We start from the raw sequence: 22343 nt of genomic DNA, 5'->3' as shown, positions 1-22343 counted from the left end.
CGTTTTCACAACTATCCCCAAATTCTTGAGAAGAGAGTTGGTAATGGCAATGTCAGGCAGCCTCCATCCACAATGAAGGGGAAGTATGCCAGGAAGCAGCTTCTTCCATTGCAGGTTAAAACTGCATTTTCATGCGATGACTCACCAGAGACGCTCCAAAGACACCAGATGACTACAACTGAGATGCAAAGCACCTTTCACTGAGGCATTGAGTGTTTTTTCTCAAGGAATCTGTGAAATTGAGACATTGAAAACAAATGTCTTTGTTGATGTTGGATCTGTTCTTGCGACTTTGGACACTGTTCAGTCTCACCTTCGGCCATTTGAGGAGAGGATTGCTTTGTTATATGGTGAATACAAAGTAAGCAGGTGGACATTTCAGCTCAGAAAAAGAATCATAACAGATTGGAAAAGGATATAACCACTCTTAAATCCCATCTGTCTAAACAGGAGGAAAGCTGATCTTCCTTGTACAGTATATTGTTGGTCTGAGTCTTATTAATGACCTTATCGACTGTTTCAGAAAAAAGTGTATTATAATGGCTCAGAAAATCTTTATCTTTGAACTGCCTTACTATACTCACAACAACAAATCCTTTAGGTGGCAAAAACATTAGATACAACACCTCTTCATTCACTGCTGTTCTTTACAGATTATTCCTCCCTCATGGTACAGTGTAGAAAAAATGCTTCACACCAGAACAAAAATATGTTCACCAGTTTAAAGCACAGTTTTTCCTGCTTTACTCAACCAAGATGCTTGTAGATTTCACTACAAGCATATGAAGAAGGAGGGTTCAGCTCAGAGCTACAGAGAAATAATGCCTAGCTTACAGACTCTACCTGTCAGACATTTGAGTTGAGTTTTTTCTTTCTTCTTTTTTTTTTGGACAGTGCTGTTGTTACTGCATATACTTGGATTTCTGTAAAACCTAAGTGTACAGAAATAAGTATGGGTGGGCTGATATTATTATTATTATTGTCATGGGACTACCTGAATTACTGTAAATGCATTATTTTTCCTTTTTGTGTGTGTGCTTCAAATCTTGATTTGAAACCAGGGAAGCTGATGTTTGTTTGCTTTTCAGTCTGGCCGCGAGAGTTGAGGCAGATCTGCAAGTTTCCTTATTCTCAGTCGGTTATTATTGTTCTGTTCTGTTTGTGTTCTTATTGTAAATACTTGTGGGGTGATGTGACATTTTGATGTGACATCCATCTGATCATATATTATGTGTTTGAATATATAGAACTTGTTTTTCTCCTACTTGTTATGAATGTGTTTCATATTACATATGTCCAGATCCTAGGGACCAGGTTATCCTTCACTGATGTGTTTTTAAATCTCTTTTAATGTTGACTTGTTGTATCCTGGAATGCATGAGTGGCTTGAATTTATGTATCAAAAGAGCTGAATTGAAGATTGTGTATCCTTTAAGAACTTTCAAATCTCTTATTTCAGAAAATACATCTCAAGTCTGCTTGTTGCTTATAGATTTCAGAATAAACACTAAGTTTTTATTCTTTCTAACACATTGAATAAGCTGAATATAAAATATACTGTACTGAATGGGAGCACTGAAGGTAGTTTCTGTGTAGTGAGGTAATGCTTCACAGTATTGCCCTTACCATTATGCACCCATAGCCCAAGAGGTAAGACAGACAGCATTTCTGTAGTTTGCACTCATAGAAGGAGACTTCAATTTGATAGTAATGCAAAACTTGATGGATCATCACCTAGTATGTCTCTATCCCATCCCTCTGCTTCTTAATGTACGAACATTCATTGCATATGTGATATCTAGTGACTGAGAAGTAATGATGTCAAAGTTTTTACATTTTTAAGATTAAAACACAAGTATAATTCTGCTTTGACTTTATTTTTGTTCTTCCATTTCTACTATGGATGGTGGCCCAGAAGTGCAAAACAAATATAAATGCACAAACAAAAAACGGCAACTCAAACAAAAATAAGTGTACCAACAAAAAAGGTTACACAAAAAATGTGTTCAAATTGAAATAGGTTCTCACAAAGGACATGATATCTGTTGTTAGGCAAGTGGGCAGCGCTGAGTGGAGTGCATGTGTTGAGTTCTTGGTGAGACGCTTTTGTGAATTCTCTAAAAACACCACAGCAGTAGGATGCTATGTCCATTTTGCAGAGGGCAGCTTTGTGTTTGTTTAATTTTTTTAGAGATTAAAAAACTGCCCAAATCAAGCCTTCATTCTTTAATGAAAAAAAGAATAATTCTGTACTGAATGGATTTCCCAGTAAGAAACTACAATTCTGCAGTTGAAAACAGTCCAGAAATGTAATGTCTTTCAGAGAAAGGTTAGACATTGTGGCAGTCGGTAAAGTGCATTTTAAATACTCACAGGTTCTAGGGAAGATCTACTATAAACATGCTGAATAACTTATTAGTTCACTTATGCATTCATATGTTACTAATAGGAATATACATACATAACATATATATATACAGTACACATAACATAACGCATTTCATACAACATATTAAATAGAATCAATACCCAGTGTATGAAAACAGGATTTAAAATTGCTCAAGGATGTACAAGATATAGTACTGGCTGGAAGATCATTAAAGTCTTGGAGCAGCAGAACAGAAAGCATCTCCACCATTGGAGAACAGAAATGGTCTCCACCATTTTAAAGCCTAGTTTTGAGAAGTAATACATTAGATGCTTTGTCAAGCAGGGACAATGTCCAATTTTCACAAATTGAATTCCATCTGTTAGATAAAAGTTAAACCACGATAAAGCAGTTCCAGTAATACTAGCAAATCTATCTCATCTGTTCAGAAAGATGGTGGAAGTGAGGTCCAATTGTTACGGTTCCCCCCTTGTATCGCAGCAGGTCGTATTGCAGTTTCAGTGGCCAGCAGCTACTGTACACCTCCACTCTGCCCGGATTGCCAAGGAGACAGGATATGCAGAGCACCTGGCTGGAGTGAGAAGTCACACATTACCAAGTTCTCTGGAGTATATAAACCCTGTACAGTCTCTCCTCGACAATCCAGCATTGATGTTTGCAGCACTTCACTCCTGAGCCACCTTTCAGTATCCCAGCGGAGCCCTTCATGTTCCTGGTTTCCATTTTCAGTGCTGGATATAGCAGGGCAACTGTAATACCAGCAGGACAGGAACTAATCAAAAACACTAAGTCAGCTATCATCAGTAAATAGACGACTATAATGTTTGTGAGTGATGCTAACAAGAGCTAATTTAGTACTATGCAACATCCTGAACCCATACTGAAACTGTTCATATGTCTTATCCACAACTAAGTGATCTGGTGAATGAGTGGAAACAGTTTGTTCTAGAATCTTTGTCTAAATTATAACTACATTGTAGATATGACAATAACTGCAAATTCAAAAGCTTAGATATGAAGTCCAGATCTGAATCATTTATTGATAGTATGTGTGACATGGGCCAATGCTAATTTCAAACAAAGCATAACACGGGTAACAGAATACAAGGGATATATTAATTAATTTAATTCTTGTGGCTATTTCATATATCTGCCAAGGAGAAACTGCATAAAACTACAAAATGAACACACTGTTGACTGAAGATGTGTGTATGCACTCATTCGTGATCACAATATGACTTTGAATGTTATCAATTACTTTTTATTAGTTCAAATCTGGGACATTGCATGCTTTATCAGCTTCAGAATTTATGTAACTAACCTCCTCCCTGTTTTTTTATGTGAGATCTTCCCATTTTGTGTTTTAGTTGTATTTTTTTATTTTGCTTTTAAATGTCAAACTTTCTAATATTTTTAGCCAGATTTATTTCCTAAAAATGAAAAAAAATAGGCAAAAACATTATCAGTATAAATAAAGATATGTGTGGTTTGTGTGGTTTTGGTTTGGCACTGGTGGTTTTGCTGATACAGTCTTGTTTCTGGCATATCTAAATGTGTATCCTATAAATAGGAATCATGTTTATGTTTATGCACAATTCAGATGTTCCTAATATGAATTAGGAAATCACATGAAGTGGAACATTCATCATGCTGTTTAACAACATCGCATTTGAGATATGTATTGAGCTATCTGGTAATGTGCTAAATAGATTATGGATTTGTTTAGGCTTTTCTGTATAGTCGTGAGCACAATTTCATATTTATATTGAGTCTGCAAGGCCCCTGACTGTTGATTGAAAACATGTTCATGTTCTCATCAGACTTTAATAGTCATTCAATTTTGTTGAAAATTTCATGCCTTCTAAAAAGATTTGGGTCTATGCCATCCTGAGATAGTATTAATTGTCTTGGGGACAAGGGAGAGAAAAGACAATTAAATGGTGGTAAAGGGTAAAGAAACTATTTTTCTCTAAGGAACTTTAAACTGATTCTGTTTTGTAGTAGGAAAAAAATGTATAAAGAGTATATTTATCTATCAACATAATATCAGATGCCTCCGCTTATTTTTTAGGATCCTCAAATTATTTAATATGATTAGATTATTTTCCAAAATTTGTACTCTAGATGGAAGTTTTAAATGTATAAATGTAAACATGCTTCTGTCAATGCAGAAGCAAATGTTCTATCACTTGTTTATATGTTATTAGAAATGTATATTCAGCACCACATGCAGCACCATACAAAAACACTTCTGTTATGTTTCCTTAGACCTAGTCTATTAATACAAATGACACCAGGCCTAAGAGCAGGAACATAAAGTAAAGCAGAAAATATGTGGGATTAATTTTTTTTAATTTTGAATTAAATTTGGTTGGACATTTGTTACAGTTGGTAAGCTGTAGTTGAGCCAACTTTGTTTTTTTGTTAACTGCTTTTGGCCCTCACGCATAGTCTGTATTCAACCAAAAGGACAAGGTTTTTTATACCTGTTTGCATTGAGGGAAGTGTCTTTCAGAACAAAATATTAATTTGAAATATACCATACAATATTGGAATTTTAGTGCTCAAAGTTTAAAATAAGTGATAAGTAATTTCACAAACTTGGAATCAAGTAACACACAGACATAGGAATGTGAAAGTTTTGACTAAATAATCAGCTAAAAAGTAACTGAGAATTGGATAGTGTTTTTTTTAATTTTGGAGTGCACAGTGAGGATGTCTTCACTATCTGTTGTTACAGTGAACAGCTGTATTTTGGTAGCAAATGCTGGTAGTTGTGCACACATACAGTACATCCAGTTCAATATAACCCACTTTCATGGAAGTGGGACAATTATAATTCTGAAGTAAATGAGTGCACTATATATTTTCATTTTATTGTCCTGGAAAAATTCTATAAACATAAAATGAAGCATTTATTATGAGTAAAGGTGGATAAAATAACCTGAGTAACCTGAGATCTGTAGAAGTTTTGTAGGCCAGTACTGGGTGTTGATGGTAGTTTTGTTTTGGGGGGAAGTACAGATGTTCATCTTTCTTACTGGAATAGAATAATGTGAAATCATCAGACAGAGGAACTTGTAGCTATATAGTGAACATGCGTTCTCAATAAACAGTGAAAAATAGCGCTTAATTAAGTACACGCCTGCAGGACTCTGGTCCACTAGTGCTAGAACAGCACCAAAAGTGGGACAGTCTGTATAAGATCATTAATTAGAATGCATGTGCCTTGGCAGCTGCTCTCAGCTAGCAGATGGAATGCCATGGTTTCTGTATCCTTTAGTGTGGGCATTTTTCTACAGCCATCGCCTGCTGTGCTCTTTTCTGTCTGTCAGGTTTGACCACTCTTATAATTGCTCCACTATACCTCCCAGTGAACGCCACTTACCAGCGTATTTAAAATGGCTGCCCAACTCCTAGTTAACACCATCCAGACAGTGGGGCCTTTTTGAAGGGACTACGTGCTGCTGAAATGCAGTATACGCAAAACTTCAGAACAGGTAGAAACCTGATCTGTATTTTATGTAATACTTATAAGGCTGCACACATTGTGTGGATCACCTTAAAAACTCTTCTTAACATTTTTATATTGATAATCTACCTTTCAGGTGATCAAAACTTTGATTTGATTTGATTTGATTTGATTTTGATGTCATATGAATGGATTTTGATTCAAACAAAACCATGTGCGAGTATCTTTCACAGTTCGTATTTGTCTCCTGGGCCTGCACATGAAATTGTTTGGCTTGGATCCTTGGAAAAGTGCATTGCTTTTCAGTGACTAGGCTATCAGTTGTAGTTTTTTATTAATGAAATAATGACAGTTAATATAATTTACATTTGAACAACACCTTATTTCATCTTGTTTTGTTAAAGGTTAATTAAACATGTTAAAGGTTAATTGAACATGTTTAACAGCTTTAAGAGTCACAAGCCTGCCATCCGAAAAGTTAATAATGACAATTCTAATGCTAACACCAGGGAGAATAATTCCTTAAATTGTACTGTTGTAATGGCTGAAATCAAAAATAAATGCAGGATGTGAACCATAATCATGACAAAGTGAACAATGACACTTTCAGTAGAGACACAATTTGGGTACATGAACTTATTTGACAAAAAATTAACCCTGCTTTGGTTCATGTGATGATTGTTTGTTATGTATAATGACAATTGTGTCAAGTATGCATCATTAAGATGCAGAGAGTTGTCAGAAAGGCTCAAAATGTAGAATGCAGTCAAAACACGTGTGACAACTGCAGCTAGTGACTCACTGATTCACTCTCTCTCTACTCTGTAGACTCTGAGCCACTTGTCACCAGATAGTTGCGGGGCCTTCCTCAGATGTATCAGTGTCAAGTGTCTGTCTCACTTCTCAGATCAACTCTTTGACCCCTCACTCCCAGTGTTTACCTACCGGGGAGAAATTAAAACCTTTCCTTATGTGCAAGCCAGTATCTAATCACTGTCAACTCACTGGTTGACACAGCTACAGTATTTTAAACCTAAATTTCTTTGTGCCCATAGATTGGCTCAGATGTGAAAACTGTGAGGTATCTTATATACTGTATTTACAAATTTGCAGCATTGCACCTTGTTATGTTTCAGTGTTCACTGTGAAATCGTCTTCATTTCAGTTCAAAGGGTACTCATAGATTGAGAATATAGAAGATTGAGATAATACAGTGAGGTAGCAGTAGTGAATTGTATGCTTTTTATCGTTCAAGTATACAAAAGTACAAAAACAACAATAATAACAACAACATTTGAATTATGTTTCCCTTAACAGTCTGTTTGGGATTGCTACAGCTTCCCTAATTCTAGTTACAAGATAAAGTATTGTATGGAATCAGAATTTTTATTGTGCAGCTCTATTTCTTCCAGCATTATATTGGATAAAGCAGTTGGAAAATGGATGGAATAGATCCTTTGCCAACCGCAAAGGTTACAGACCTGAAAACCCTTGCGATAGGTAAATTCATGGTTAATGTATTATCTTCGCATGAATGACACTGAGGTGGATTTTACCCAGTCATTTATTCACTCTTGTAAATGTTCAGCAAGCACTGCATATACAGTACTGTAGATCTCTAACATGTTGGATTCTCCTGCTGGAAAAACAATGTAATATTTAGGTAACCACCACAATGCTAAAAAATAAATAGAGCCACCTAGCAGACTGTTCGATGTATTTCTCAGTATTTATAGCCTTTTCTACATTTAATATTTAAATTAATACTTTATGGTAAAATAAGGGTTAGAGGATAATGTTTTACTTTGACTGCCAGATGCTTGTAGATTATATAAATAGAATTTATACTGTGAGTTTTCTAGTTTAATCTGTCTAGAACTGCGAAATAGTTGTGTATTGCAAATGCACTTTTGTTCAACCATACCTGAATCTTTTGTATTTTACCTTCTACCAAGAAGAAAAGAAAAGTGTGGGTGGCATATTGGTGCAGTGGTTAGCATTGCTGCTGGGCAGCATTGGGGCCCTGAGTTCAATTCCTGGGGTGCTGTCTGTGTGGAGTTTGTATGTTCTCCCTGTGTTTGCATGGGATTCCTCCCCACAGACAATCCCACTTATCAAACCATATTATTTGATAGTCCCACAAACAATACTGTTAGATTAATTGGCTTCTGTATAAAATTGGCCCTGGTATGAGTGTGTGCGTGTTTGTGTTTGTGTGTGTGTGCCCTGTGATGGACTGGCGTCCAGTCCGGAGTGTATCCTGCCTTGTGCTCAAGTCTTCTCAGGACAGGCTTTGGGCAACAGTGGCCCTGAACTGGATAAGCAATTGTTGAAAATGATGTTAAATGATGCCAGGGTACACAGAAAGGTGCAAAATATAGTCAGCATTAAATCCAATGCTTTGATAAAAGATTTATCCTGGAAATAGAAAAAAAATAATTCCAAAAATCAAATGTATGTTCAAATCCACTATTAACAGCCTTAATAGGACCAAGCCAAATATAAACAATGATACATCATCTGAGATTCTTCTCATTTTGTTATACAGTGCCTTGATTTATCCATTCTGCAAAAGCCAATGAGAAAAAAAATCAGGTTGTGTTAAAGTTACATGAGCAAGGCCTCATGCTAATGTGAAGCAACTCATATGAAAGTTGATAATAAAGGGCGAGCCACGTTGTCTATTCTGAAAGAGAGTGGATCAATAGTAAAAAGTGTGTGAGGGGTATGATTCTACACATGCAGCTCCAAGCCAGCTCTTTTTGTGCCACAGTCATGCTTGAGTTGTAGAATCCTAAGTTTACGTTGCTATATGGGCTCAGAATTGTTACTGCATGTTCCTCTTATGAGGCTTCAGCACATCATGGTTAGATTGGTTATTTGGAAACAGTAAAAGTTCAATCTGTAGAGTTTAACTAATTGGAATTCATTTCACATCAATCTAACTACCAAGATCACAATTGATCTGGTATTCTAGATTGGTTTACTTAACTAGATGCACAAAAATCTTGTCTAATTTGCATTCTAAAATACTTGCCTCCTCAAACCCAAACTAACTTTGAATGCATTTTTCTGTATGACCTGTTGCTTACCCTTTGGTTGTTTATTGAGGTGTACATCTGATTTACCAACAATAAATTGAAATGTTATGAAAGGTACATCCAGGACAATGTAAGCATATCTGAATGTGATAGAGGCTTGCAGAGAACATTAATTTTTTGTCACTGCCTAAACATGTTCTGTTAAACATGTTCTTTTTTTGGGGGTTCCTATACAATTTTGCACACATTGACCTACAGTACAGTACATGTCAATTGTGAGGATTTGGGGTTAGCTGGTTGTTAAAGGAGGATTTTGTGTTTGTCCTCTAGCATAAAAGAAAAGATTGGATACAAATGTTTTTAACTGAAATTTTGGTGTTTATGTACATACTGTAGGTGGTTTTTCTACAGATTTTTAGCAGTTTTAGAATAAAAAAGAGAGGAGAGAAAACATACTTAACTCCCAATAAAGTCCTATATAATCTCATTATGTGAGTCCTTACTGCACAGCCAGTGGGCTATTCCATTTCAGTGCCATCAAAGGCAATGTTTAGTCAACTGATTCACTTGTAATGTTTTGTATTTCTACATGTAGGCTACCATCTCATCTTCACCATTATTTTGTCTTTGCTCCCACAGCATCAGTTCAGGTGACAAATTAACAACCAGGATCTGTGTTTTGCCACAGCCTTTAATACACAAGCCTTCAGAGACAGCAGAAAACTGCTCAATCAGCCAAGTGTAAACTGTCACTTGGACCCCAGTAGTCCCTTAGCTTCTGCTGTATTTTTTTGCCAGCTGTAGCCAAGGCCAATAAATGTTACAATCATAGAATGACATGGACTTTAAACTTTTCCACAGACAGGACTAATCTTACAGTAAACTCCTTCTATTATCCTGCCCCTCATTTGATTACACAATGCACATTTTTGCTTTATGAGCAAAATTGCCAATCCTGTATCTATTATATTATGTATATAATTCATTATATGTAATATATGTAATATATAATATACTATATATAATATATATACTATTACTATATAATATACTATATATTATATATGTATAAAAAATGTTGTGGTATACAAATTGTTGGTGCAGCAAGTACAGTTAAAAGCACAATGAACGCAGACAAATTAAAATTAATATTAATGTTATTCACTTCACATGAAATTTTTCTTTAAACATATGAGAAAATGTGTGTTGCTGCTAAACTACACTCAAGCTCTTAAAATAAAGAAGTTTCAGCAGGTAATTGAAGGAAATAATTTATTTTTATTGTTTCATCCTTTATTGTCTTTGCCTAAAAAGTACTGATCATTAACAATAATTCATTTGTAAGTGTCATTATGTGCAGATGATAAAATGACAAATGGGAGAGATTCATTCCATGTATCTCCATCAGTTGTCTCTGATAATTTTTTGTGGGAAGTCAGTGTTTTTCCTTACAATGACTTAAATGATAATCAATTTTTAAACCAAAAACCAAAACTTACTTATATCATTTCAACAGCAAGACGTTTAGGTAAGAAGTTGCACTTCCTTTTCGCTAAGTTTTACCCTTGTCTTACATTTCTCTCAACAGTTTTACATACTGTCCACTGCCCTGGACAGTGACATTCCATTGCCCTACAGATATATTCATAAAAAGGAACAAAAAAACTGAATTTAAAAAAGCACATTCTCCAAACTAAATCTCATTCTGTTATGTTTTTGTTCCTTTTTCATCATTGGTATGAATACATCTGGAGGGCACTGTATGTTTTCATATTACAGTGACTGAGAGATCTTGAAGTTGCATTTGAAGGAGAACTGTGAAGAGAACGGAAATGTCCTAGATTTCAAATTTTAACGTGTAAATACAGTATATACTGTACATAAGTATGCTACATTTATTTTTCAACTTTATTTTCTGTCTGAAGAAAGTAATTCAGAATCTTTTTGCTTGTTTCATTTAATGGAATAAATGCATTAATGATGTATGCATTGTATATGATGTAGACTGAACTGGAAAAACTCAATATAAAAGGATTGGAGTACTTTCAAAGGTCTCATTTAACACAACCATTAACAAGTTCTGTACTTGGGTTCTCAATTATTTACTGAGGAATACTGGTGTGGGTAAGAGTTGAGAGAGATACTGTACTGCTTGCATCATTTTGAAAAAAATCCAGTGAAACCAGAGAACAGACCAAAACACACGATGCAGGTTTTCTCTATGACCAGTCTATTGACTGGCGCTGTCCGATGCAGCCTCCTCTGTGTGATATTTCTTTAGAAATGTCATTAATTAAGGACAAAAAAAGGAAAAAGTGTAAATTTAACAAATGTGAATGGCACTGATTCCCACTTGCTGCGCACAGTTAGACCACATTCTTCTAAACTAGCTCTGGACTGGAATCAGCATGACGAGTAACAAATCCATCTCCAAACATTTGCGTGTCAAGAACTGTCCCAGTGCTGTATTTGATCCACTTAGGCCATCGGCCTTCTTGCTGTTGTCTGTACTGACCAGGGAGTTTCAGCCTGTGCAGTTTTTTTCATGGAACTTAAGTAGTGTAGTGTTTGTACTTCAATCTCATGCTGAAGTCAGCATGTCTATAATTTATAATCTTTAGACTATAAGGCATTAATGTAAATATCAATATCAATAAAATGTTGCGTTGTATCTGATAATAGCTCATAGGCTAGAAGTTCTTGAGAAAATGGGACTGGTCAGGAGGTGGTGGATTTTGGATTAAGAAAATGGATTAGATAGCTGGAATTAGCTGTTGTGACCCATTTCTGCAACCTGCAGATTGAAAGCAGCCAGAGCTCAAAGGTTAGCAATTCTGGCTGATCTCTAAATCAACATGAAACCTTGCTTGTAGTAGCTGTCAAGAGCTTCCTCTCTTTCACTGTATCTCTCTTTTTTCTTGCCTGTTCTGTGCTTCAGTGTAAAGACTTGGGTAGTTATAGAAGAGACTGGCAGTGGCATTTTTATCAGGATTGGCAAATGAAAGAGTCTGACTTCCCCCTCCTTTTTAAAAGTGTTGGGAAAAAGTTACTTCCCTACTACTGTTTGTTGAGAACATAATGGAGATAAAGAAATTTAATTATTACTTAAAAACTTAAAAAAATAACATCCAGTGGAAGGTGAAATTATGAGAACTACCTCTTTCATTTAATATTTGTACTGAGTTGTGATTTGTTTCTGAGAGGAAAATGGAATAATGACTGGATTAGAGCTTCTGGAAATGGAAAATGTGTGCACAGCAGTGAAATAAACTATGCAAACTTGTTTTGAGAAGTGTGCTAGACAAAGTAGCTATTCAACTAATAAATACATAAATTAATAATAAATACATATAAATACATAATTATTACAATAAAATAAACTCTGGGATAAAGAATAGGTAGGGCACTCTGATTTCTGTGCTTGCAGATAATATGAAGAATCACACAGCACAGCACAGCATCTCTTCCTAGATATTATTATCCAAAACAGGACTCTGTGGATTAACAAAAAAGTGTCTGCACCTGCCTGTTCAGTCACTAACTTTGCTCACATTTTTTTACTCCTGTTAAGGAGGAGTTAAGGCAAATAATGGGAAACATGGGTCGTGTCATCATGTTGGTTTTCATCATCATTCCAATATCAACTGTGGAGTGAAGGTCTTTCCAAGGTATCTAAACATAGCCCTGTCTCAGTTCTTCCATCTCACACATGTAAATGCTTTAATTTTACCTGGCTGTCTTCCATGAAGGCCTTTGTCTCCTGAGATATAGTTCAAACTTTTTTTGGCTTAAGGCCGATGCATCATTCTTGTCAAGGGTTTATCCCATTTCCATTTATTTTCTTAAGTTTGTTTTTGATATTCATAATGGTCACAAGATGAGCAACAGGAATATGAAAAAAAAAACAGAAAACATTAGAAGTTGAGAGAAGACAGTTTGACCAATCTAGCTGGTTGTGATGCTAACAGCTAATTGATTCTAGTATTTCATTCAGCCATTTCTTGACATAATCCTAGGCATCAGCATCAAAAACATGGCTGGGTAGCTTGTTCCAAACCCCCACAACCAGAAGCAGCTAGGGTTTCATCTTCCAAGAAATTGTGTGAAGAAGGCTTGGCTTAAATCCTTGTGCTTGTGTTGTTTCACAATATAAGCCTCTGTAAATCGTAATTGTTGTACTTTGCCAGTCTCTAACAGCTGAATTATTCTGTGAATAGGGGACGACTGGTACCTGTGCCGCTTGACTCTAACTGTCCCCAGTCTGGCAGACCTGGAATGGACGATGTTTCCTTTTCCCTACCTGGCTGCAGTGGCCCCTGATGCAGCCAAGGGCACTGTGGTCTATCAACTCTCAGTGCATCACAGAGGGAGTGTGGGCTCCTCAGAGGCAGCACAGTTCACTTTGATCGAAGGTAAGATGTGATGTTAATCATGGTTTCTGACAGGTACAGACAGCAGATACAAAACACTCTTTGAACACTTTCCAGCAAACACTGGGGAGGCTGTCACTCGAATTAACAACCAAATGTGAGGTTGTTGATGTTCTAATGTTAGAGCATTAGAAAAGAGAGGAAAAATTGTTATGGCTTGTAGCCCAACCGTGGTGACCTGATGATAATGGTGAGGAGAAATAACATTTCTGTAGTTTCAAATCTAAACTAAATGCTTCTAACTCACTATTCTTTTCTGACAGTTTTTACTGCAATCAAATCACATGATCTCATTTTACAATATTTTACAGTGTTAATGCCTATGCCTTTAAATATATAGGATTGTGTGTATTATTCTATAATAGTCTATTGAACAGTACAGGATCTGTATTGTATTTCATTGTATTTGGAAAAGTATGAGCCACATGTTTTATCCAAGATAAACCCAAGGACTTAAAAGAAATGCCATAGGCAAGGGGATATTATTAACTGTGACTTCTAAATGGAAAATTTCAGTACAATATTTTGGAGTCAGTAAGATCTAAATGCTTTTCAGAATTCATAAGGACTTGTAGTGTGCATTGTTTTTTCTTTACAGGTCAGTTGTGTTTATAAGCTAATATTTTCACACTTAATGCAATTTATTGCTGAGATTACTGAACTGAGGGAAAAATTATATTACAAGTACAGTATTTCTTAATCATTTTAGTTTTTTTATGGAGGAAATCTATTTGCAAAATGCTTCAGAGAACTCCATTGTGCAAAACCCAACACATTTATCAGAATCACATAAACTCTAGTTTTCAGGGTCCAGAAACCAGCAGGTTTTTATGTCTATGTTATAAGCACCTTTGTGACAGGCAACATGTATTAATTGATTCAATTAAGGTTGAAAGAGACCTAGAAATCTTTCTGCATTCTGGACTTTGAGAACTGGATTTTTCAAGCTTTCCCTTACTATATTTTCTCAATTATTTACATATGCTTTCAGCAAATTTAAAGATAATTTGGTTTTAAAAACAGATCTGTTATTGGTGCCATATGAATTAGAAAAAGCATTTTTAATGTAAGACTTACTTGTAACCTTTTTATTAATGAGACAAGACAGATCATAACTAAGGGATGTGCTTTAGAATGCGGTAAATTCAGGTCTCAAAGGGGGAACTTATATACAGTAGCTAAAGACTGGAAACCTTTAAGTTTGTATACATTTTTTTTAAATATGTGAAAGAACAAGGGAGTAGCGTAGTACATCAGCTCCTGTATAATGATAGAATTAGACAAGCTTCAAAGCCAGGTGCCACTATGTATTGCAGAGTTGGCAAATTTGATGCTTTCTGATGTCTCTACAGTGATAAGCAGCTGTAAGCTTCCTAGTGCTGCTCTGTTGCCTTAAGGATAAGGGTTAAAATGACCTGTCCTAGTTTTTCCTTTTTTTCAGTGAAAAAAACTGTTAAACCTCTACCAAATAAATTCACACACCACATGACTATCATGCTCTAATACAACCTGCTGTTTATAAAATGCCTCTAAAAGAATTTGAGGTGGAGAAAACACTCAAATCAAAACCAAAGGTTTAATTATTTTGTTAATCTCTAGTAATATAGTAATATAGTCTTTTAATTTGTATTTTAATACTCTATTACTATTACATCATTAAAGTATAGAACATCCCAGTTTTATTAGGAAAGTTTTAAAGATTTTGGTTCTTTTATTGATTATTTTTATGCCTTTACTGAAGATCATGTATGAGTCAAAGATATACTGTAAGTTGAAATCAAATACTTAGGGCAGAAAATATAAATCAGTTCTGTAAATGTTATTGATGCCTTTAGTTCCTCTGTTGCTCTGTCTGCAGGAAGCTTAAGGAAGCTTCAAAGTACAAAGGAAGACAAAGCTCACTCCTGGCTATTTTAAAGAGTTTCTATGCAGTTTTACTTTATGTTGCTGAATGTCTGAAGTCTCAGATGAGTGCCGATTTTAATCTTCTTCCCAAATCCCTTCAGGTAGCAAAGAGTATTTTGAGGTGGACTGGGACACTGGAGAGATCAGGACCACTGGTTGGCCACTCACGCCACAGAGCGTGTATGTGCTAACAGTGCAGGCTGTCGACAGGCTCGGAAGGAGGGGCCCCTATGCATCCATATCTATCCTAGCTGGCCTTCGGCCCCCGCAGTTCACCAACATGTCATACACAGTGTTCGCTCCTGAGAATACTGCAGCAGGACAAGCGTAAGTACAGGCTTCCTGGGGGCAGCTGCTCACTGGGAAAGAAAATGCCTGAATGTGGCTACCAGTCAGGGCTCATTGGTAATCTCTTACATGAAAAACGTGCCCTCCAAAGGAAGACTCAGATGTATCAATTTGTATCTGGGTAGCAAGTATAAAAGATTGTAGGATATAAAGCTAGGGTTAACTCAAAGACACAGGGTCACATTTCGAATCTAAAATGGAATTCATTTAGGCCAGAGAATATGAAATACATATTAAAAAATATGACAGGGTTGTGGGTGTCTGGAACGGGCTTCCCATACAGGTGGTTGAGGCCCAAAATCTGGGACCTTTTAGGAAATGGCCAGATGAAAGAGATTCACTTACAGTAGCTTCTAAACTATTAAACTAACAAGATGAGCCACATTTCGTCCCCACTTTTGTATCCCTTGATATTTTTTTTCATTTTAAAACTAGAAATGATTTATATGTGCCTTTGAAGTAAAGGTACTGTACCACATTACATAGTAGAAGTTTTATTTGGAGCAGAGTCATCCTTGGGAGCACAAATTATGAGTGATTTAAAATCTGTGACTTGTGGTCTGCAGGGTTGCTGTCATGAAGGCCATTTCCTTCCAGCGCAAGCCCCTGTCCTACACTTTGCTGTTTAATCCCAGCAGCCTGTTCAGCATTAACCAGGAGAGTGGGGTGCTGAGTCTAACACGCAGTGTGGACTATGAGAGTGAGCACCACCTTCATCACCTGCAGGTGGGAGCAATGGAGCAGAGCACTGGGCTGAGCACCGTGACAGAGGTATAACCACCTTGACTGACTCATACTTATAGCATGACATTACTGTACTTTGACAATTTGAACTTGTCCATTGTGCAGTAGCTGAGAGGTAGTTAAATGTACTGTGCCTTGCAAAAGTGTTCAGATTCTTCCTATGATGTCACATTTTGTGAAATTACAAAGGTATCCCATTTTTATACTTAATATTTTATGCAAAACATGAATGTTAAAACTGAAGGCTTCTAAGTGTACAATAAGTTACAGTAAAGAATGAAGCATGTTGATTGCATAAGTATTTAGATCCATGAACTCAATATGTACCTTTGGCAGCAATTACTGCTGCAAGTCTTTTTTAGAAGGTCTCTACCAACTTTGTGTACCAGTTTAGTGCAATTTATGCCCATTCTTTATGGCAGAATCGCTCAAGCTCAGTCAATGTGCTTGGGGATCGCATATCAACAGCACCTTTGCCCTTCACAATAAGATTTAGAGAGGACCATTCAGACTTTCACTTTCTTACTTCTTAAGTGACTACTGTGTATCTTTGGGCTTGTGTTTTCGATTATTGTCCTGCTAATCTGTTCCATACAAACCCCTTTGTGAAGTGATTGGGATATTGTTGACTCACGGATATTTCCTCCCATCTCATCAACTGAACTCTTTGAAAGTCACCGTTGGTCCAACAGTGGTTTCTTTAACCAGTTTCCTCCTTGTCCAGCAGCTGAGTTTGGAAGGATAACCTGATCTAAGGGGTGTCTGGGATCCTTTCACTTCTTAATCATCAACTTCACTATACTCAAAGAGGTATTAAAGGCCTTTGAAATGTTTTATACCCTGCTCCTGATCTGTGCTTTTATAAAATGTTTGGTTTTGAAAGCCCTTTGGTCTTCATGGTTTAATCTTTGACTAGCCCTTTTCACTGCCTGACTGAGGGACCTTGCAGAAGTACTGTAGATGTATTTCTTCTGAAATAATGTCAACTGCTATTAATGCAATTAGTCTATGTAATTGAGTGACTCATTAAGGTAATTGGGTGTTAGATGTTCCACAGAAAAGGGTTTGAATACTTATGCAATCAGAAACATTTCGATTTTTCTTTTATATTAATTAATCTACCGTGTTTACTTATGCCTTTTTGTTTTTTCCTTAAGATGTGTGAAATTGGGTATGAGTATGACAGATATTGCTCCTTTAAAGTGTCATGACTGCGAGCATTAAAGCAGCAAAATGTAAAACTGTGAAAGCGACTGAATACTTTTGCAAGTAATTGAACTGTGAATGATGACGTCTTCTTCTCTGATGTTAGGTGATGAGACATTTGTTATTTATAAGTTATTTAATCATTTTATAATGGTTAATAGTTCTTAAATATATTTTATAGAAGACATTTGATTTTGTTAAGCAATACAATCAGACAATAATTCAAAAAATGAATTCTGAGTCACTACAGCATAACATTCAAAAAGTGAAGTAGTTCATCAACTTCTAATTTGACTACAGTTCCAAATAGGTAACAGGCCTTTTCATTTGGATCAGTAGTACAGTCCTACATATTCCAGTGCCACATCACACAAGCCTTCATTTAGCTTCAGCAAAATTGCATTCCTTCACTGCAGAGGTAGTGGCAGTGGAGTACTAAAAAGGAATGAACTTGATGACATGCTTGTATAGTATTCTTAGCATTGTCATGCATGTATAGTATTCTCTATGGCACAATGTGTAATGTAACAAGTAAAGGTTTATCCCATGCTGTAAAGAGAATAGAATAAACCTTTACTTGTTCCTTTACAGCCTGCGCTTGCTGACGCAGATATCTACTTGAACTACAATATGTAATGTGAGAGGAAACACTCTTATCCAATTAATTCGTAGGTATTTTTTTATTATTTTATAGCAATTTTATATTCTACAGTTTGGTGTCCTTTGACTAGAACTGTCTCTTTATGAATTATAAAATAATAGCACAACTTCAAAAGCATGTTGATTTGATGCCAAATTTTACCTTTTCTTTTTTCAATGTTGAATTGTGTCCTGGTAACTTTCCAAATTCATATTTAAGTGAAATTAACACAATAGATTTTCCCTTTCTAGGCTTACATCTTTACATATTACTTTCTGAGAAAAGAGGGAAAACCTGCATATTGTGGCAAAAAGGCTTGGTGAATTCCTTGCTGTGTAATCACTTTAATTCACTATTTTTTTCAATAAATCAGGAAATGAAGAGAAGATCTTTTGCAGTGCTGGGAATACATCAGCGATGTGATTATTTTAAATGAAAATACCAAACTCAATGAGTAGTAAGGTTTGCTCAACACAGGCATGTGAGCTGCATTGGAGTGAAGAATGATCTCTTTCATGTGATATACTGCTGGATGGCAGCCTGACTTGACAAACCTCTGTTATGACATTTTACTTCCATTCTTTAGAAACATCAACTGCCATAGCTGTCTCACTGACAAACACAACTTTGCCTTCATCTGTGGTCCTCTCTCTTGAACCCTTGTCTACAAATGCAATGCTAACAAAGACTTTAGTTCTTGACCTGCACACATTCTTTCTTACAGCTTTTTCCTATTCTGTCAGATCTTTGTCTTTCTTCATGTTTCAGGGAGAGCATTATTTTATTCTATTTGTTACAGAAAAGAAAGAACAGAGGATAAATGAAATAAGAACTCAAACAAATACTCCTCTCTCCCAAAACACTCTTTTTGGACTTAACACTAGCAATTATCCCAGAATGGTTGTGATGGATGTTGCATTTTATTTGAAAGAGAATGTGCTGTGTTAGGTTCTGCCAGAATGAACATGAGTGCTTACATTTTCCCTGCTACATCCGAACCTCTAATGCATTCATCTGCATTAACATCGTCAGCATGCTCCAGAAATCAGTGGCATAAAAGATCGCCTGTGCTCCTGATGTGGGATAAGGTGTGACGAATGAAACAGCTCTGCTGTAATCTGGCAGTCCCCCGGATAATGCAATTACTTCCGTCCCGCTGCAGGTGGTGGTTCATATCAGCGACGAAAATGACTGCACCCCAGAATTCCTCCACTCCATCTACAGCCGAGACAATATTCCTGAGACCATCCCACCTGGCACATCCTTACTGCAAGGTGAGGATCTGTGAAGCCCTGGAAACAGTTGTCTATGAGTTCACATCAGCTTCCAAAGTGCTGTATATTTGTTTCACATTTCCTGTCTTTATGTAGCATTGTGTAGCATTTTCATACAATTATAATTATTTTTAAAAAATTAAGAGCTATTATTTTTTTTTAAGAGATCAGGAAACGTTTTGACACAGGACAGTAGAAGAGGCTGATAAAAGTCACTTCTAGTTGTGCACATACATCAGACAAAAACAAACATAATGGTAAAGATGCATTTATGAAAACTGAATTTCCTTTTCTTAATATTCCCTGTTGGGAACTACAGCTGAACTTAGAGAACAGTGGAACAGCTATACAGTGATAATCTTTTATTGTTATCAAAAGCTTTTAAATAGCCATTAATTGATTGGTCACTGTCACAGAAAGGCATGCCGTGGAATGACTAGTTGAGCAACACGGAGGTGAGCCCAGGCTCAGGGGTCAGACGATGTTGGTATAGAAACCTATGCCCTTTAGGCCACGGATGGGGGGCGACCTGGTAATAGGTAGGTCTCATGACATCTGTACCCTCAATGCTGAGAAAGGAGCAGAGCAGACACAGAAAGTAAATAGGCTACACAACAAGACACACCAGAAAGACATGAAAAATCACAGGGAACTAGGAACAGGACAGAAGTAGAGTGCCCTCTAGGTGTACAGGGCGTGACAGTCACTTACCGTACTTTTTAATTGGAGTACTGTGGGTGAGTCAGTAACTAATGTGGCAGAATGTAACACTTTAAAACACACTGAAACACTATCAAATTCTTGTTCAACTTCTGCACCCAGCTTGAGAGTGGAGAAGAAATGTGAGTGCTTTTTGACTCCATGAACCATGTCTCCTTGGACACACATAAACAACTCAGCAGAGATGTCCATCCAACTTGTGACTTATGGATGCATTAGGGGTGCTCTATTTTAGAAAGGAGAGCCCCTGTGGGGCTATTAATCAGGCCTTAATTAAAAAATAACTTTTTTAACCCATTCTAAGTGGTACCTGTATTGCAATCAAAGCATGCCTGGGGCTGCATGGTCTTTTGTCTTGCTATCATTTGAGTACTCTCCTCATGATAAGGCTTTCTCTGTATAAGATTCCTTCATAGTATGTTAATAGGCGCATCTACAGTATGTGTTCGTTCCTGTCACTGGTCACAGTTAGCTATGTCACCATGATGAGCTTCCTTTTGGGAAAAACAGCTATCCATGAAAACTATGACTTTGTATGTGCAAAAGTCGCAAGAGAGCTCCATCTCCCAAGCGAAGTGATACGACTAATTCATATTCATCCCAATAATTCATATCCTTCCTAAAGTGGCCCAAGTGACCCCATAAAAACCTTTTTTTTTCCATGAACCAACTTGTTTCCTGTAAAAAGCAGAAAACCGTTTAAATAAAAAGTTAAACATTAAATATCCTCACCAAAACACACATGTCACTAAGGTTTTAGTGATCTGTATACATTATATAAATATATTTAGTGATCTGTATACAGTACATTATATATATAGTTCAGGTGGGGAGCTGCGTCAGCATGCGTAGGCTGCAAAGGAACAAGTAATAGGTTTATTCCATGCTGAAAAAAAGAAGAAAGAGAACACAACGTTTCGGCCGTGGAGCCTTCTTCAGGTGTGAGAGAGACAGGGCAGAAGGCAAAGGTAAAGTAGCGGGAGAACAAAGGTTGGGAGGGAGGAGGAGTGAGAGGCGGGAGCAGGGGTCAGAAAGAGAGGCCAATCAAGAGGTATGAAGTCAGAAAGTCAGAAAGTGAAGTCAGAAAGTCAGGTGTGAAGTCTGACTTCACACCTCTTGATTGGCCTCTCTTTCTGACCCCTGCTCCCGCCTCTCACTCCTCCTCCCTCCCAACCTTTGTTCTCCCGCTACTTTACCTTTGCCTTCTGCCCTGTCTCTCTCACACCTGAAGAAGGCTCCACGGCCAAAACGTTGTGTTCTCTTTCTTCTTTTTTTCAGCATGGAATAAACCTATTACTTGTTCCATTATATATATATACATTTTTAGATTTATTCCATGCTGAAAAGGGAAGAAAGGAAACAACATTTCGGCTATGGAGCCTTCTTTGGGTGTGGTTGTCTCCTACCACAGAGCTGATCCCAGTTAACTCCCATCATATTCATAATCTCATAAAAAGATCATATCCACCTTTCCATCTTCAGAGGTTCTAGGAGACATAGAACATTATAACCTTTTGAACTATAGGATTAACTGGATTGGACTGCTACATTTGTGGCCCTCTGTGTAATGGAAATTGTTTTACAGCATTAGAAAATGGATGATGTTATTTGTTTTTGAAGCAGTTATGCTTCTCAGTAGGGTTCACTTACTCTACTGCTGTTTGAGAGAAATATGTATTGTTTTGTATTTTATTCACTGTTTACATATAATCCTCTTCATAAACAGGAGATATTAGGCATGGACATGTTTTCAGCTATATACAGTAAATCTTGGTGTGTTTTAGTTTATTTCAAGACTTTAATCTTTGATAGTGTTGCCTTGGTGTGTTCTTGCAAAGTTTTTTAGCTGTAATGATTACTTTTTGCCATCAAGATGATACATAAACAGTCCAGGTGGCATAAAAATTGTTTATAATTATAATAATAATCAAATAATGAAAATGTCATGTGACCAAATACTAATTCCTGAAAAATATTTATCTCAGTTTGCAATGAGCAGAATGCAGGTTGTATGAACTGCATGTAAAAGTGATATAGAGTGAAGTGAAGTACTAATGGTTAATTACAAATTTTGATCAGGATAATCCCTTTCTTTAAATAATCCTTCAGAGAAAGCACAATAATTAATCAATGACAACAGTTTCAGTATGATAGTGCTGTCAGCATTTCATTCA

At 36.6% G+C, this 22343-nt stretch overlaps 1 protein-coding gene across 1 annotated transcript in view; it reads left to right on the top strand.

The window, feature by feature from the left end:
* The window catches only part of LOC148822727 (neural-cadherin), a 179432-nt gene that overhangs the window by 53270 nt on the left and 103819 nt on the right, over positions 1-22343 (top strand). Inside the window, exons 2-5 of the mRNA XM_088928869.1 lie at positions 13120-13314; positions 15339-15564; positions 16152-16356; positions 19338-19449. Of these exons, the coding sequence (XP_088784995.1) occupies positions 13120-13314; positions 15339-15564; positions 16152-16356; positions 19338-19449 (738 nt within the window). The remainder of the gene's footprint in view (positions 1-13119; positions 13315-15338; positions 15565-16151; positions 16357-19337; positions 19450-22343) is intronic.

The sequence above is a fragment of the Atractosteus spatula genome, chromosome 12 (genome assembly GCF_055471065.1).
Source record: "Atractosteus spatula isolate fAtrSpa1 chromosome 12, fAtrSpa1.hap1, whole genome shotgun sequence".
Classification (NCBI taxonomy): Eukaryota; Metazoa; Chordata; class Actinopteri; order Semionotiformes; family Lepisosteidae; genus Atractosteus; species Atractosteus spatula.
The sequence above is the reverse complement of the archived record's forward strand: the minus strand, read 5'-3'. Positions and strand labels throughout refer to the sequence as shown.